Genomic DNA, 19,288 nt, shown 5'->3' with positions numbered 1-19,288 from the left:
ATAACGCCAATCTTAGGCACTCATTTGCCCTACATAAGTGGGCACTCAATCACCATTTCTTCTGAATTTTCTGACTGAATGACAAGAATGCATCGTACCTTGAAACACTGAAGTAGTAGTGTGGCCAAGATTCGCAATGTCTCGTTTCCTTCATCTCAGGGAACCGAGGTTACATGTGTAACCGCAGACGTTCCCTGTTGATTTAGTTCACTCTATAAACTTCTGAAAAGAATAGGCCTACAGGACGGTGACTTTTAAAGACATATCTTCAAGTGTATGAATTAATGAATAACCCCACATGGTGAATACCAATTTGAAGTTAATCTCATCCTGGGAATCTATATGACCCATATAAATACACAATCTAAATTTAACCCCTTCACAACCAAAGGTACGGAAAGGAAACGTATTCATTATTGGAAGTGCTTGTGACTTCTAAGGTGGGTAATTTCAACAACAGCCTATATACAGGTGGCTGTACCTTAATATACATATATCTGGTAGCCCTCCCATAATAAAAGGGCCTGGGTGTGTCGGCTCGCTCACTCGGCACCAGGAAGCAGTTGTGCACAGAGTGTGAGGGTAAAAGAAGCGTGAAGGGCTTCTTCGAGTGCATGCACCTTGTGCAATGCAACGAGTGCTTTTCTCTTTATGAGAACATCCTTTATTTAAACACAACACACAGTAGCAACATTCTGTGTAATATCCCAGTCCTGACGAACACCAGTGGGGAGGGGGAGAGAAATGAGAATGTTTTTGTCTCGAGAAGGCATTACAAACGCTTTTCTCTTTTTGTAAGAATCTTTGCGTATCATCCTGGCAAACTCTGGCAGGGAATGAGCAGCGTGTGAATGTGTGTGCATCTCTTTCAACAAGCGCTTTCTCTTTTGTGTGAGAACATGGGTTGTGTGAACAAAGCACACAGAAACACATTTGTGTATCATCCCAGCGACTTACAGCAGGGAATGAGCAGTGTATGAATGTGTGCTTCTCAATGTTTGCAACTAGCACATTTCTGATTTTTATGAAAACATAGTTTATGTGAACACAATACACAGAAACAGCCTGCGTGAAGCCTCCTGGCGAACACCAGCAGGGAGGGGAAGTGAACAGTGTGTAAATGTGTGTGTCGAGCACTTTCTCTATTGTGTGAGAAGATTGTTTATGTGAAAATCATCACACAGAAACAACACATGTAATCTCCCAGCGAACTCCGGCGAGGAGGGGGAAGTGGTGGCTCAGCGGTTGAGGCTCTGGGTTACTGACCAGAAGGTAGGGGGTTCAAGCCCCAGCACAGCCAAGATGCCACTGTTGGGCCCTTGAGCATGGCCCTTGACTCTGTCTGCTCCAGGAGTACCGTATTATGGCTGATGCTGCGCTCTGACCCCAGCTTAGCTGGGATATGCGAAAAAATAATTTCATTGTATATGTTCAAAATGTATAATGTGTGACACAAAATAAAGGCTTCTTCTTCTAAGTGAACAGCTTGTAAATGCGTGCATGTCAAGAATGTGCAGCACAAGCAGACGCAACCAGTGCTTTGTCTGTTGTGAGAGAAAATCAATACACAGAAACAACACACATGCATTCTCCCAGCAAACTCCGGTGAAGAGGGGAAGTGAACAGCGTGTAAATGTGCATGCATGTCGAGCATATGTAGCGCATGGAGACGCAAACAGTGCTTTCTCTACTGTGTGATAACATTGTTTATGTGAACACAATACAAAAGAACACATTTGTCTACCATCCCGACTTACCCGGCGGGGATGAGTAACGTGTGAATGTGTGCGCCTCGACAGAGAGTGCATTTCCGTTTCCTTTTTTGTGTGTGTGTGTGTGTGTGAAAACAAAATACACAGAAACACATTTGTCTATCATCCCGGCATACATGCCGAGGATAAGCAGCGTATGAATGTGGCGTCTCGAAGCGAGACCATTCTAGTGAGAGCATTCTCTATTGAACACAACACAAAAACTATTCGATGGCTCGGCTGACTTTGGCGGAGCCAGAGTAGCAGGGACAGGGTTCTCCGCTGGGCACTGATCTGAAATAGAGCGGTGAGTCGTCATATTGAGACTTTTTGTGACCCGCAGCGCCATCTTGAGGCAACCACAACATTTTGTGTCACATCCATGACTCTGTCATGGCTGGTTTTGAACCGCGGTCCTCTGACTCTAAAGGCCTACATTTAATGAGGTGAGTTAACACGCAAGCCGGATCTCCAGGAAGAATGGCGCTGCCCTTGTGTACTGCACTGGTGAGGATGCTGTGTGGGAAAATTGAGGGGCTCATGGGGCTTGCGCCGGCATGAGATCCTCCTCGGGTTCTTCTATCTCTACCTCGCAGCCCCACTGTGCTTCCTCATGTGGTTCCTCGAGACTTAACACAATGGATCGGTTGGGAGGGCGTGGGAGGCAGAATCGTCCCTCAGAACGAATGCGGGAGCATCTTGAGCCTCATGTCCTGACAGTTAAGGCAGTCTGTCCCCATTAGAGCTGCTTCGGCATGGGTGCAGCCCAAGCAGCGAACGGAGATCTCATGTTGGTCTGACGGAGCGATATGTCACTCACAGGAACACTAGCGATATGACATCTTTAAAAAGACACGTACACGCAAGTAATATGAGTGTTTTGCATCACTTGGATGGAATATTATATACACCGATCAGCCACAACATTAAAACCACCTGCCTAATATCGTGTAGGTCCCCCTCGGGCCACCAAAACAGCTCTCACCCCTCGAGGCATGGACTCCACAAGACCTCTGAAGGTGTCCTGTGGTACCTGGCACCAAGAGGTTAGCAGCAGATCCTTTAAGTCCTGTAAGTTGCAGGGTGAGGCCTCCATAAATCAGACTTATTGGTCCAGCACATCCCATAGATGCTCAATCGGATTGAGATCTGGGGAATTTGGAGGCCAAGTCAACACCCTGAACTCTTTGTCATGTTCCTCAAACCATTCCTGAACAATTTTTGCAGTGGCAGGGCGCATTATCCTGCTCAAGGAGGCCACTGCCATCAGGGAATATCGTTGCTATGAAGGGGTGTATGTGGTCTGCAACAATCTTTAGGTAGGTGGTATGTGTCAAAGTAACATCCACATGAATGCCAGGACCCAAGGATTGCCCAGAGCATCACACTGCCTCCGCCAGCCTGCCTTCTTCCCATAGTGCATCCTGCTGCCATCTCTTCCCCAGGTAAATGATGCACACTCACCCAGCCATCCACATGATCTAAAAGAAAACGTGGTTCATCAGACCAGACCACCTTCTTCCATTGCTCCATGGTCCAGTTCTGACACTCACATGCCCATTGTAGGCACTTTCGGCGATGGACAGGGGTCAGCATGGGCACTCTGACCGTTCTGCGTCTAGGCAGCAAGATGCGATTCATTGTGTTCTGACACCTTTCTATCATGGCCAGCATTAAGTTTTTCAGCAATTTATGCTGAAGTATCTCTTCTGTGGGATCGGACCAGATGGGCTAGCCTTCGCTCTCACACGCATCAGTGAGCCTTGGGTGCACATAACCCTGTCACCGGTTCACCAGTTGTCCTTCCTTGGACCATTTTTGGTAGGTACTAACCACTACACACCGGGAACACCCCACAAGAACTGCCATTTTGGAGATATGCTGACCCAGTCGTCTAGCCATCACAATTTGGCCCTTGTCCAAGTCGCTGAGATCCTTATGCTTGCCCATTTTTCCTGCTTCCAACACATGAAATTCACGAACTGACTGTTCACTTGCCGCCTAATATACCGTTGAAGTTTACATACACTTAGGTTGAAGTCATTAAAACTAGTTTTTTTAACCACTCCACAGATTTCATATTAGCAAACTATAGTTTTGGCAAGTCGATTAGGACATCTACTTTGTGCATGACACGAGTAATTTTTCCAACAACTGTTTACAGACAGATTGTTTCACTTTTAATTGACTAAATCACAATTCCAGTGGGTCAGAAGTTTACATACACTAAGTTAACTGTGCCTTTAAGCAGCTTGGAAAATTCCAGAAAATGATGTCAAGCCTTTAGGCAATTAGCTTCTGATAGGAGGTATACTGAATTCAACTGTATCCCACCCCTTAACAGGTGCCATTGTAACGAGATAATCAATGTTATTCACTTCACCTTACAGTGGTTTTAATATTGTGGCTGATCAGTGTATCTATATTACAAAGGATACAGCACCTGCCAGAATGCTGCGGGAAGGGGGCAGATATATCGCTGAGGCGAAGAACCCGATGCCGGCGGCGAGGCGGAGAAACTCTTTGCCAGAAAACACTAGAGGGGCCGGGTGAATCTTTTACTGCAGGCTCTGAGAGTCAGGCGAAGAATGTCCTGATGTGTCTGCAGGGAAATCCTGTCCACTGGAAGGTGTCCGTCGACGGTGAAGAGAGGACTGTTTAGATGAGATTACTGTCATAGTAAAGACGAGACGATGTCAGTCTTGAAGGAAGAAAATTCAGAACAAATGGTGATTGAGCACCTGCTTAGACTGTATAGCGCAAATGCGCACCCAAAGGGGCGGGGCTCAAACACCATTGCCAATCATAAGATCGGTGTTATGACACAAGGGCTTCAACTAGGTAGTCGGAGAAGGAATTCCCCGAAGTGTTTCAACTGCATTGTCGCGTGAACTGAATCGATAGGAAACGCCTGGTGTCATTTGGCGGTTATAGTGTGATGTAAATTGCAGCGGGCAATTTTGTTTGAATGAAGCACAATTTGTAATGATCCAAATTTACATGGAAAAAGAGGCATGTTTGCACGTTAAGGAATGACAATAACTTCATTTAAATACTCAAAATGCAGTGCAATTTCAGAGCAGATTGTGGCAGCTTAAACTAAATTGCAGGTGGTTAGTGAATAAGACCCAGGTTTTGGCGCTTAAATACCACACACAAAAGTGGCACAACAGTTTAGTGAATTCACCCCTTAAGTGTTTTGTAATTACAAAGCAGATAATAAGAAATTAGGCCTACATATTATGTGTTGTATTGGAGTTTCAGAAATTGCTATAATTTATTTTAACATGAATATTAATAGTAATAAATTATGTAATTCTATCAAAGTGTTATGAATTTAGGTTTAATGAAAAAGGTAACTATTTATTTTTTTCTCTCCCTTTTGTATTAGTTGATATACTTATTAAACACAAAACTTTACAACCAAGACAAAGAAGTTTCAAGGAAATTTAAGTTTTGTTTAGAAGTTACCAGGCTGCTAAAATGAGCACCTCTAAGGAAGAACTAGTCTAACATACATACATACATACATACACACACACATATATATATATATTATATACATATACAATTTTATATTTAAAATTGTTATAAGCTGATTCATGGTTTTTGGTGAGTTAATTAAGACTAGTTTATTCTTTACACTTACATTTAGTCATTTAGCAGACTCTTAACCAAAGTGTTTTATCTTTATATGCTTTAGGGGCCATTTACAGGACAACATTTTCAACTAAAAACAGAAAACTTTATGCGTTTTGGCTGTTCGTTTACACGACAATGGCGTTTTGGGGCCTGAAAACACAAACTTTTGAAAACGGGTTTCAAAGTGCAAGTTTTTGAAAACGATGCCGTTATTGTCTCCGTGTAAACATACAAAAACGCGAATTTGTGAAAATGACATCACACGCACGTGTATTACATGTTATATAAAGAATGATGGATTGATTGATAGGCATCAATTTGAGATGTATAATTATCAATATGAATACTGGTGTCTGTGCAAATAACAATAATCAACAATTTATTCATTTGGAGTGTTTTGTATGGAATGTGAACATTGTACAGTAGGCAGAACCTGCAGTTTGAAAATCTTGAAATTAATGTATGGATTCAGATGGGAAAAATGTATTTGTATTTTAAATGTTATTTATTTATTTACTTAATTTTATTTGATATATCTTTACCCTGCAATTCATTCACCCACCACTTATGTATATAGCCTATAGACAGAGATGTGATGCCATGTACAGTATTCAATGATATGCTTAGAATATGAAAACAGGAGGCAGTGAAAATGCATGTTAGATCCAGTGTACATAAGACCTCTCTCTCCGTCAGAAGATATCCATATATCAGAGTTCTGTCTGATATCCAAAACCAGTCAACATCAACAGCTTGTTATTATGTTGGCTCGACAAAGCCAACATACTGATCTACTATTTAAGCTTATTATTATTAGGTTGGCTTGAGAAAGCCAACATACTGAAATCCTATTTAAACTTATTAGGTTGGCTTGAGAAAGCCAACATACTGAAATCCTATTTAAACGTATTATTATTATTATATTTTATTCTTCCGAGACTAAAATTTATAAATCTAACTCCTCCTAGAGCTTTTAATCTACATGCACCAAACTCGGCACAGACCTTCAGACTAATCCCGAATAGTGTGCTATATATTTTCTAACTGATCAGACTTACGGTTTTCCCACAGCGGACGATCAAACATCGGAAAAATTCCGATTCTCATATCTCTGCACTAGAAAATCATAGAGATTCCGGGTTGAATTATTTCACTCAGGATAGCAAGGAGCCTCAATAAGTATCACTCTGGTAACTGCCTAGCAACCAGATAGGGTTACCCTAGCAACCAAGTAACAAATCACATATCTCTGCACCAGAACAATGTAAAGATTTCTGGTTTCATTCATTGAACTCAGGGTAGCAAGGAGCCTTTTGAGTATCACCCTGGTAACTGCCTAGCAACCAAATTAGCTCACCTTAGCAACCAAGTAGAAAAACACATCTATCTATCTATGTGACAGAATGAATGGTCTAATAATCTATAAACTTTGAACTTTTAAATCTACTACTTAAACTTGTAACTAATTCAAACTTAAAACCTTCAAACTTCAAGCTTTTACAACTACTTCAAACTTTCAGGCTAGGCTTTCTCAAGCCAACCTAAAGTTTGTCCACAAACTTTTCAAATCTAGTTAGGTTGGCTTGAGAAAGCCAACCTACTGAAATCCTATTTAAACTTATTATTATTATTATTATTATTATTATTATTCTGAGATTAAAAATTCTGACTCTAACTCCTCCTAGAGCTTTTAAGCTACGTGCACAAAACTCGGCACAGACCTTCAGACTAATCCCAAATAGTGTGCTATATCTTTTCTAACTGATGGGAATTACGATATTCTAGTATCGGACTTCCGAATAGGCCTCATGTCTCTTTGACTTCCATTCAAGGTATGAAAACCTTTTCCTGTAATAACTCCTTTAGAGGATTCAAGCTACATCCTATAACTCCACCACTCATACTTTCTATCACTCCATCACTTTCTTTTTATATCTTTACATCACTCTTTTGTAATTTTTTTTATTCTTTCCTTCACTCTACCACTTTAACACCCTAGCAACTGCATACAAGCTAGCAACCATTTAGCGCACCCAAGCAACCAAAACCAATTGACTGCCATTCAAAATGGCTTAGATGGATATCTCCTGATCAGAATGTCCTACAGACATGAGAGTTGGCTTCTTTGAATTGGGTGAGCAATCAGTCTTCAAGTATCATCATGGAAACTACTTAGCCACGCCGTAGCAACCATTTAGAGCACCCTAGCAACCAAACCCCTTTGACTTCCATTCAAAAAGGCTGAGTGTGATATCTTCAGGTCAGAATGTCCTACAGACATGAGATTTGGCTTGTTTGAATTGGGTGAGCAATCAATCTTCAAGTATCATCATCGGAACTACTTAGCCATGACCTAGAAACCATTTAGAGCACCCTAGCAACCAAACACCATTGACTTCCATTCAAAATCACTAAGATGCGTATCTCAGGATCAGAATGTCATAGAGACTTCCGGGTTGACTTATTTCACTCATGATAGCAAGGAGCCATGTTAAGTATCACCTTGGTAACTGCCTAGCAACCAGATGGGGTTACCCTAGCAACCAAGTAACAAATCACATATCTCTGCACCAGAACACCATAGAGACTTCCGTGTTAACTTATTTCACTCAGGATGGCAAGGAGCCTTGAATAGTATCACCCTGGCAACTGCTTAGCAACCGGATGGGGTTACCCTAGCAACCAATTACATATCTCTGCACCAGAACATCGTAGAGACTTCCGGGTTGACTTATTTCACTCAGGATGGCAAGGAGCCTTGAATAGTATCACCCTGACAACTGCTTAGCAACCAGATGGGGTTACCCTAGCAAACAAGTAACAAATCACATATCTCTGCACCAGAAAACTGTACAGACTTCCGGGTTGACTTATTTCACTCAGGATGGCAAGAAGCCGTGCTAAGTATCACCTTGATAACTGTCTAGCAACCAGATGTGGTTACCCTAGCAACCATGTAACAAATCACATATCTCTGCACCAGAACATCATAGAAATTTCTGGTTTCATTCATTTGACTCTGGGTAGCAAGGAGCCTTTTCAGTATCACCTAGGTAACTGCCTAGCAACCAATTTGCCATTCAGAAAAACAAGCAAGGGGCAGGGTTGCATAGGACTTCTTTCAGCTGGCTGTCTATCTGTATGATGTTCCTTCTGTCTGTCTGACTGTAAGACCTTCAAACTTCCAACTATTTTAAACTTTCAGACAAGGCTTTATCAAGCCAACATAAAGTTTGTCTTCAAACTTTACTATCTAGTGTTAACTTACTCTCCTACCAGCCCAAGAGTCAGCAGGGGGAATACAGAAGAAGGCAGGAGACGAAGTGATGGTAAAAATGAGCAGAGTTTATTGAATAATCTTGAGAGTTCAGTCGATAGGTATGCGCACGGGTACTTCAAAACAACACGGGAGACATTCAAAACTACAATGGCGGACTACAGGACTGTGTTTGTGCTGCTCAAGATTTTGAGTTTATTGACACTTCTCCAGCAAAGTGTAGATTTACTGCATCACTGCTATGACCAGCGATCGCCATCTTCATTGCTTGTATTCACTGCTCTGTGGAAGAATGCTTATGTGCGCAGGCGCATAGTGCTTCTTTACAAAGTGACATCGCCAACTACTGGCCTGGCATGCATAATACAGCGTTTTTAGTCGTTTTCGCAGATCCGTGTGAACGGGAATCGTTTTGAAAACCTTGTCGTCTGTACACGAAAATTTTCAAAAACGCAAAGGAAAAAACGTTTCCGTTTTTAGTACATCGTTGTCGTGTAAAAGTACGTTTGTGAATCAGCTTTAAATATTTTAAAGCAAGGTTGTCTGGAAGAAAAAATGTTGCCTTCAAGTGCACCTGGGAAGCTCGTACCTCTGCATTCGTTACGACGACATGTCACGCATTCATGTGGGAAACAAAATACTGAAGAAGCCAAATTTAAACATGGGAATCATGCACCTATTTTTTACGAGGGGGCACCAAGGTCAGCCACCGCAGCCCCAGTATATATCACGGGACTCAGTATCACCTTTTTAATATAACAATTACATTTACAACTGTTTGTCAACAAATGTGTATCAGTAATGGTTGCATTTGATTACATTTTATGAAGTGGAGTGCGTGTCTGAAATCTTCAGGTGGTTTTACATCACTTTGTTTTGCAATCTTGCCACCTCTTTTGTGCAGACATTTTACATACATGACAGGAGAGGTGGTGCAAAAGGCCAGCACAAACACAACAATGCCCAAAACTGCTTCAGCTCAACAGAGTGATTGTATTCCGTGTTTAGAAAAAGTGAGAGCAAAGAAACCTAAGAAACTTAAAACGGTTTTCATTTCTCCAAGAGTGAGTTATTTCTCTATAAGTTTAACCACAAATAGAACTCAGCCAAAATGTGAAATTGCTCACTCGTTCACTATTTTCTATAGTGATTGTCACACAAAGTTCTATATAGGAAATAGGGAGCGATCCTTAATACAGTGGCAAGAAAAAGTATGTGAACCCTTTGGAATTAGCTGGTTTTCTGCATTAACTGGTCATAAAATGTGATTTCATATTCATCAAAGTCACAAGTATAGACAAACACGATGGTGCTTAAGCTAACAACACACAAATAATTGTAATCTTTCATGTCTTTACTGAACACATCCCATTAAACATTCACAGTGCTCTGGAAAAAGTAAGTGAACCTTTGGATTTAATAACTGGTTGATCCGGGGGCCTGGGTAGCTCAGCGAGTATTGACAATGACTACCACCCCTGGAGTCACATGTTCGAATCCAGGGTATGCTGAGTGACACCAACCAGGTCTCCCAAGCAACCAAATTAGCCCGGTTGCTAGGAAGGATAGAGTCACATGGGGTAACCTCCTTGTGGTCGCGATTAGTGGTTCTCGCTCTCAGTGGGATGCGTGGCAAGTTGTGCGTGGATCGCAGAGGGTAGCATGAGCCTCCACATGTGGAGTCTCCGCGGTGTCATGCACAACGAGCCATGTGATAAGATGCGCAGATTGACAGTCTCAAAAGTGGAGGCAACTGAGACTTGTCCTCCACCACCCAGATTGAGGTGAGTAACCACGCCACTACAAGGACCTAATAAGTAGTGGGAATTGGGCCTTCCAAATTGGGAGACAAAAAAAATTACTGTTCGATCCTCCTTTGGCAGCAAAAACCTCAACCAAGCATTTCCGTTAGCTGCGGATTAGACCGGTAAACTATTCCTATAAACTAGTGTGCATTAGTGTCTGCCAGCGGGAGCTCGTTAATCCCTTGACTGTCGGAACTCCCTGCTGAGTTAATGGTTCCAGCAACGGGATAAAAGGATCTGACATGACAGAAAAAATCATTCTGAATGAACATGCTCTTTCATGTTTAAAGAAAGCAGCAGTTTATTATCTTCTCAGTGTAAAACCTCATATTTCCAGTCATTATAAAAACGTTTAGTAACAAAAGGCAGTTTTACATGTTTCCTCGGTAGCTGCAGGTTCCATATTTTGCATGGGAGAAAAGTGGTGGGTGGCTAAATGGATCGAAGCAGCAGCACTTGTGTTCAAAAGACTTTGTCAGTGCTTACAGCACACACTGCGCAGGATAAAAAAATTCTTTCTTTATTTTTCGTGGCTGTTGAGTGTCATTGACCATCGCACAGAGCTTTATTCATTTGGAATTTAGCTTTTTATTTATTCAGTTTCCTTAAGCACAGTCTGATCTGATCGAACGATCCCACTGATCTATAATATACAGTATGAGACATGAGTGCCCTGCTCCCTCCATAGTTCCCACTTCAAGGGCTCTGCCCTTCGGAGTGAGAAGGACATAGGGATGATCACTTCTGATTGGAAATCGCACAAGGTTTATTGACGATCAAGTTTGTAATACTTACCAATATCTCACTCCTGATAACCATTTTATAACTTCATCTTGTTTATAGAGCACAGATTCCACAGCAGAAATGCTGCTGATGTTAAAGCATAGGTGCTGTTTGCTGCAAGAGTTGTCGTGACGCACCACTTCGGCGTGATGTATAAAACAGCTGTTAAAGTTTGACAAAACAGCGCTAGTCAACAGAAGAGTGCAGCGTAGACAAACCCTTCGTGCGACCACTGCTCATCATGAGATGCTGATAGTGCAACGCAGTTCAGTTTCAGCAGCGCTGAAGAAGAGGGTCGTGCAAGTAAACACATGAGCTTTGCAATGGTTTCACTGTCAGGTTTTGTGGATGACAGTCTGCAGATTCTAGTTGCTTTTTGGTTTCATTTAAAATGTCTCGGTGCGGCTGGTAAAATAGTCTCATTCCTACAGCAGTAGAAAACATGGCAACTAGTTTTTTGAGAACAAAGTTTTGAGAATTTAGAGAAATTCTGTCTGCTGCTGGGGGCAAGTTTTAGTCGTGACCTGTCTAACAACCAAAACTGACAAGTTTGTGATGCGAGATCGCGTACACGGCTGGAGTGAGACTAAGCGACAATGGATTCCAAATGAACACGCACAAATTAAAGTATAGAATTAATTAGAATAATCAAGTATCAAAATTGAGATGAAATCTCAAATAATGATCAATAATAATTTAAATATCAACTTAAATTAGATGTTTTTACAATTGGAGTCAGCTTTAGTCTAAAATAAACCAAATAATTTAAGATGTTACACCCAAATGTGCCAGAAAAGACGAACACACAGAAAGCTTCACCACTCTACTAGATTGGGTCCTTGGCCCAGTGTGGTGGCCTTTACAGTACACTCATACCTTTTTGTCTTGCTCAGGGTTTGGAACGGTGATCATCAGACTAGGCGGCTTCTTGCTCTTCAGTCTGCTTTTTGATTGGTCATTGTTGCTGTTTGAGGCCTCCTCTTCCTCAGATGTCATCCTAGTTAATGTTCAGGTCTTTAAAAAAAACAAATAGAGCAGATAAATGATTGTACCCAATTAAACAATCCAAAATAGTTGGAAAAAAAAGACTCAAATCACTTTTTGAAAAGCCCTTCAACAACAGTTTGTGCTAAATGTGAGGATAAAAATTTACAAGAGTCTTAAAAAAAAAAAACATACTGACACTGAAGATGTGGCCTAGCAAGTTGTGGTTATATGTGGGTGACCAGAGTTCAAATCAGGCAATAAGGTCATTTCCTGATCCCACACCAATCCTTATCCTTATTATTTCCTGTCACTTCTACATTGTCAAAATCACAACAAATTAAAAGGCAAAAATCCCATTAAAAAAAAACATACGGGCAACTGTGCAAATGGATTGTCAAATGTAAAGTCATTGACGCTAATTTATTATACTAGCTACAATATAAAACATTTGGTTTAGCCCTAACAGCCCTAAATAGATAAACCTTTTCCACTATCAGGCCAAACAGTTCTGAGCATGGTGAGTAATGGTTCCAGTAGCATTTCCACTTGAACACGGTTCAGTAAGGTACAATAAATTGTTCGTAGCCTGGATTTCTCGGGATTGTTAGTGTACCATTGTTAGCTTCCAACGTTTACCTTTGGAAGCCGCCTAAAGCTGGCACCACACTAGCAGCTCTCTTCAAACGAAGGTATAGCACACTTGCCGATTAAGAATGGTGGAGGGGTGAAAGACATACCAGCTCTCTGCAACTCTCTCTCTCTCTCTCCGATTTCTTGTCATGTGGAGCCCGCCAAATTACTGCGTGAGCATAATTAACTGTAATAGAGTGATTTAGGAAGTGATTAATAGAGTAACTTTACCTTGTGAAAGTGTATTATTGTGAATTTATCCCCTTGAGGCTTGCCGTGGGACATGCATGTCCATATGCAGCTTTCAGTGAGTGTACAAATTACGTTCAATAAAAACAGACTGTTGTGCCTCCACTGGTTTTATTAGTAATTTTAGTGCAGGAGAAAAACACAGGAAAAATGCTTGGTGAGAGAATCACTATGGATTACAATCAGCGTTTGTGATGATATGCAGCTGAGTGCGATGAAACCGTTAAGATCAGCGTGACGTCTTGTTGGTTCTTCAGTAAAAGAAGAAGCTCATTGGTCACTTGAAGAGAACACAAGAGCCCGCTCCAGTGACAAAATATTTTTCTGTCATGTTAGATCCTTTTATCCCGTTGCTGGAAACTTTAACTCAGCAGGGAGCTCCGACAATCAAGGGATTAACGAGCTCCCGCTGGCAGACGCTAATGCACACTCTTTCTCTCTCGTACTGTCCGGCGATTACGTAAATGAAGCTCACACCTGAAAATCACTGAAAAAATCGGCTAGTGTGATGCTGGCTTAATGCGCCCAATATTTTTATTACTGACCACAACGTCATTACTCATTTTCAATGTGTTTTGGAAAGGTTATAAAAATGTTTGTGACTGATCACAGCTTCAAAAATTATAGCTGTACTTGAGGGCATAACCAGACCCTGCAGAGGTGACTGAAAAGAACAGTTTTAAAAAGGAGAAACAATGCCATTTAACCACCCTTAATTATGTATTTAGAGATCATCCAGTTATTTCAGTGACTTTCTGAATTTGCCAGAGTAAACAACCCAGACTCCACCCATACAGAGGAAAGGTTTTAAAAGAAGGTGTGACAGGGTTTCCCACACATTTCATTACAAATAACACATTTGTAATGCATACACTGCCTGTCACTTAACAGTCACAGCAGAGGGTGTAACTGTCTCACTCCTCATGCATCGCTTTTCAGGCCATATGCAATTAATCAGAAAACAGTTATGAGGTCCATAGTGGAACAGATCGAGAAATCAGGAAGACATTTCTGGAAATTGGACACCCCTCAAGTCTGTGCAAATCTATTCTGTAGGAGTGGCTGAGGAAAGACAACTGATCTAAAAGCAGCTTTGTGCTTTCTCTTTAGGTTTGAGCCAAAATAACAAAGTGCTAAAAATCGCGCCAAAATCAAACAAAGGGAGTCCAAAACAGACTACAAATCCCATGAAGCGCTGCTCACTAAAGGATCGAACTCTCAACTCCATTATTTGATGAGGCACACGACAGAACGCACCTCAACCATGACATCATCAGGAGTAGAAATACCTCTGAAATGCTTCCGGGATTTGCTTCCAGCAACTTTGCTCACCATGCATAGACGCAGCTCATCGCTGCTCTCAGGTGTAGCCTTGTGGCACAAGGAAGTAACGTCCGACTTGAAACTGTGGCCATACAATCTCCATCTCACTGGACGAGTTGAGATTACTCTGTGTTCCACCGAACACTCTAACGGATCCGAAGGAGACCGCCGAGCAATCCGCATCTTCATCCGTTTGCCTGCAGAAGTGAAGAGATTAAAGATTTCTCTTCCATCTTCAATCAAGTCGACGTTGCTGATTTCTCTGCCAGCCCGCCAAGAATCAGCAGCCGTACCGCCCACCGACAGAGTGAGGAAACGGCCTCCTGTCATCACCCGAGCCTCGAGGAAACGAGTCGGAGTTAAAGGATGGATGAACACACATTCTACCTGTGTCCTCATGCGATTCAAGTAAGAGGTTTACGTCTGGGCAGAGATAGAATATTATAGTGTGTTATTCTTGTGTATCAACGTTATTGCTTGTACAGTTTACGAACCGCCGTGTCCGCTCATTGCTAATACTCAGGGTATTAATTATCACGAATGAAATTTGCTGTATTGTAGTCCAACCACATTGGACTGTTGTGCATTTCCACCATCACGGGTGAGACCGGCACACTGAGTTTATCCATTAAAGAATCTAAGACCGCGGGACGGTTTACGAGCCATCCACCATGTCTCTAATTGATAAACTAACAGCTGCTTTCTCTCCCACGATCGCGAAATCGGCTTTGGGGCCGTCACTTTATTCTCTCTCTCTCTCGTACTAACCACACACACACACAACTCCTCACAAACATTCTCGCACACATTTTTGGCTAGTAGATAGCTTCGTGATAAAGCTCAGCTTTGTCCCTAAACTACCATTGACTGGTTTCTCTCCGCCCACATTCACGGCCATATTCTCTGGCCGGAAGTATCGTGTGACATACTCTCCACGAGAGTCACGTCCGCCATTTTGTGCGCGTCCCTCCTTACACACACACACACACACACACACACACACACACACACACACACACACACACACACACGTTATAGGATTATTTTGATTTCCATATCTAATCATATCACTGTTTAGTTTGTAGTTGTAAGTCGGAAGTTTATTGACTGCATTGCATTAATTATTAATTGATATTACTGCATAAATAAACTTTGTTATACTTCAAAGAGAAGTGTTTTGGTTTGTTTTGCATACACCTGTGTCATGCTGACGGGATGTCAGTGCTCGGATTCAAGCCTTCATTCATTGTTTTTTTCTCGAAAATCGATATTCTTCAGATGCCGGTTTTCCTAAGAAAACAATCTAATATTGAGATTGTTATACTATCTGGTTATTAGTCCCTGATTCCAGGGTGTTGCCCCATCAATATTAATCCTTATTAATATTCTAGTGATTTTTGATAATTGATAATTAACTTTGATAATTGTTTAATTTGAAAGATCATTTAAAGCTAGTGTTAATTTTAATTAATGTTTCATCGATGCTAACAATTAACAATTATCTTTGATAATTGTTGATTTAAAGGATTAGAAAAAGCTAACATTGATTCTCATCAATGTTCTATTGATTTTAATAATTAATAATTAACTTTGATCATTATTAATTATTGCTAATAACCAAACCCGCTCCTAAACGTAGTGCACTACATTTACTGGAGCCCCATATGAGGTTTTAAGGAGTTAGATTCAATTAATTAATTGAAATATTAATTAATAACTAAAGAAATAATTACCAATTATTTCTGATAGTAACACTGATCTAAACAACCAGTAAAGCCCTACAAACAGAACACAACTGCAAAACGTTAGCTAACAAATTGTTGCAATTTAATGCATGACAACAAACAAACACCATCTAGCCAGTAGCTGGCTTACATTCATTTCTCTGGCTGCATTTGATTTCTCCTCTTCCTTTTTTTATTTGTCTTTTGCGCTTCATGATGATGAAAAACTCCTGAGCGTGCACGTGCCTGTCACAACTAGCTACAACTCTCTCCTTGCAGTTACATTCTCCCTTCCCTCTCTGGCCACAAGGGGGTGTCTAATTGAGCCATAAAAGCTGCCTGAAGCCCCGTTCACACTGTCAGCGGTTACGTTGCTAAATTTCACTTGTCTCGATCAGCTGCACAAATGGCCACAGCTTTAGAAAATCTCATCACATGAGATATTTTGCCTGTAAAAATAAGATATTATTCTTATTTAACTAGGAATCATTTGTTTTGCCTCTTATAATAAACATTCTGCAGGGGAGAGTGTTTTTATATAAGCTGCAGATGTACTTAATGCATCATAACATGAACAAGACGAACAATCTATTTATGTATGAATTAAACCCACTTACAGCATCGACAATATCTGGTACATCATCCAATCTACATTATCCCACTAAAAATTTGCATTCTGGAGGGGAAAGTGTTATAAACTCCAGCAATGCTTAATCATATCAATGAACAATCTTTCAGTGTAGCAATCAAACTCACTCAGAATACTGTCAATTTCTAACACTGTTTTCCACACACCATTGTTTTATTATGTCAATGTATGTGGTTACAGACAAATGTTATAGAATAGTGAAATCAATGACAACAACAATTCCTCTGTCCCTGAGGCATATTATGACTAGCAAGGACCCCGGGGCCAGTTTTCTTTTGGGACCAATCCCCCCCCCCGGTCCATTTATCTTTTAAAGTTGAGATATATGCATCTATTTTAATTTATTTAAGTTTCTTTTAATACCTGTTCTGTTATTTACAGTCAGATTAATCCAAACACACAGCACGGATGTGGTAAAGAAACCACTCAACCGAAACATGGTCACTGAACAGCCACTGTTCTTAAAGAGTACCATTTTAATGTTTGTTATATATAATGTGCACTCAATACAAATACCACAAATTATGCATACAAAATGCATATATTTACAGAGGCCATTATAAATTATAAAATATTTTAACTTCAAACACTTTAAATATTGATGAATTTAACAAATACTGTGAGCTGATCTTGGCTAGGTACACTATATCTATTGTCAACACCTAAGTTATATATGTTAAAGTATCTATGCAAGGGTTTGGTGAAATTCGGCAAAGAGTTCAGGAAGTTCTGGCTCGGGCTGCTATCTCTTTTTAACTCATCTGAATGATGGGGTGCGTTCCATTCAGAAGTGATCATCCCTACAATTTATTTCCTTCAAAGACTTTACCCTCCATTGTGAGAGCTTCAAAGGGCTGAAAGGTGTGGGGCTCAAAAATAGTGGTCATTTTTTGGGAAATTCTGTTTGAAATGATCCTACAGCTTTTCAAAGTTGTCCAGAAATCCCCTAGACTACATTACACTGACAGAATGTTAAAATGAGTTAAGAGTCTGTTTTTTAATGTTCGTGATTTCAAATTTCACCCGTCAAAACTTACACACAAGTCCTTTAATCTGCTTGAAGATACACTCTTCTTTTTTTCTTTCTTTCTTTCTTATGGTAAAAATTTTCTAACTTAAAGCATTTAAAACTATTTTAAACTTTCAGACAATGTTTTGTCAGACCAACATTACAGTTTGTCTCGACAAACTTTACGTATCTAGTTTAATCAGTACTTTTGAACACAAAATAAAATATCAATATTATATTTTTCCCAACCACCTAAGCCAAGTTATTTTTTGTAATGTAGGGAAAACATGCAGTTATAGCAATGAATAGTATAATAAAAGTTTTTGTTCGACAGCCCTTTTATACAAATAATAAAGCTTAACCATATAAAGCCTAACATATGAAATAATAGTCAGAAAATTATATATTTTTAAACCTGTTTAAACCTATTTTTCTACAAAAATAATGAAATTTTAAGCACATGTTGTTGAAATCAATAAATACACATTTTGAAATATCAGTAACAAAATAAACATTATTGTTAATTTCACTTTATCAAAATCAGCAAAGATTTCACATAAAAAAAGATGACTGCATCAAAACATAATGGTAGCTATTTTGGAAAATTATATAACAAGCATGAAAACATTCACCAGGAGAGAGTAGACATCACATACACATCGTGATGATGTAGAGGCTTTAGAAAGTCATGTATCAAATATGATACACACGGCATTATAAGAGTTCCTCAAAAAATGTAATTAGAACATTAGAAACAGAAAGGCAAAATTGCCCTATAAGAGGGCTGGGGGCCCTCATAGTCACAGGGACCTGTTGAGGGGGCCTTAAATAAGCTGTGGGGCCCACATATTTGCAACCTAGTCTCATAGTGAAAACGTGACTATATATACATTTTTGCAAAGCTTGTTAAACGTGTCTCCAGGTAAAATTCCCTGCAGTTTCCAGGAGAAATGAACACTAGAGACTCTACAACAACTGTGTGTTTTATTCACTCAAATCCTGACTTAAATATGGCTGATAATGACTTTATAATTACTAATTTTTTCTCTGTATTACTCAGGCCGTGCTATTTTATGATATCAACACACTTTTACTCAAACACATCTTTTGAAAAACAACACATTTTAATGCTTTTATTACAGACTTACCTCCATACATACACTTATTCCAACACGGATAGCTTGCACGGTAGCCCACCTAATAGGGCATTGGACTTAGATTCGGAGGACCGCGGTACAAGTCCAGCCATAAACTCAAGCTGACATGTGACATTACAGAGTCACAGAAGCAGCACAAAATGGGGTAGTTGCTTCAGAAAATGTGCTTTTTTATTTCGCTTCTGCATTTTAAATCACTAATGGTTAGATTTAGGCATTGATTTGGTAAGGATATCTTTTTTCTAATTAACAATTTTTTATTGATTCACATATTGAACACAGAAAAACAAAACATATATACA

General features: G+C 40.2%; 1 protein-coding gene across 3 annotated transcripts in view; it reads right to left on the bottom strand.

Annotated features, from left to right (window-relative positions):
- Nucleotides 1–19,288, bottom strand: part of LOC127448998 (inactive rhomboid protein 2-like) — a 156,750-nt gene that overhangs the window by 125,988 nt on the left and 11,474 nt on the right. For all 3 annotated transcript variants that reach the window (XM_051712039.1, XM_051712040.1, XM_051712041.1), the window contains exon 3: nucleotides 12,135–12,272. In XM_051712039.1, coding sequence (XP_051567999.1) covers nucleotides 12,135–12,254 — 120 coding nt within the window. In that variant the 5' untranslated portion in view covers nucleotides 12,255–12,272. The remainder of the gene's footprint in view (nucleotides 1–12,134; nucleotides 12,273–19,288) is intronic.

Source organism: Myxocyprinus asiaticus, chromosome 12, assembly GCF_019703515.2.
Source record: "Myxocyprinus asiaticus isolate MX2 ecotype Aquarium Trade chromosome 12, UBuf_Myxa_2, whole genome shotgun sequence".
NCBI lineage: Eukaryota > Metazoa > Chordata > Actinopteri > Cypriniformes > Catostomidae > Myxocyprinus > Myxocyprinus asiaticus.
The sequence above is the reverse complement of the archived record's forward strand: the minus strand, read 5'-3'. Positions and strand labels throughout refer to the sequence as shown.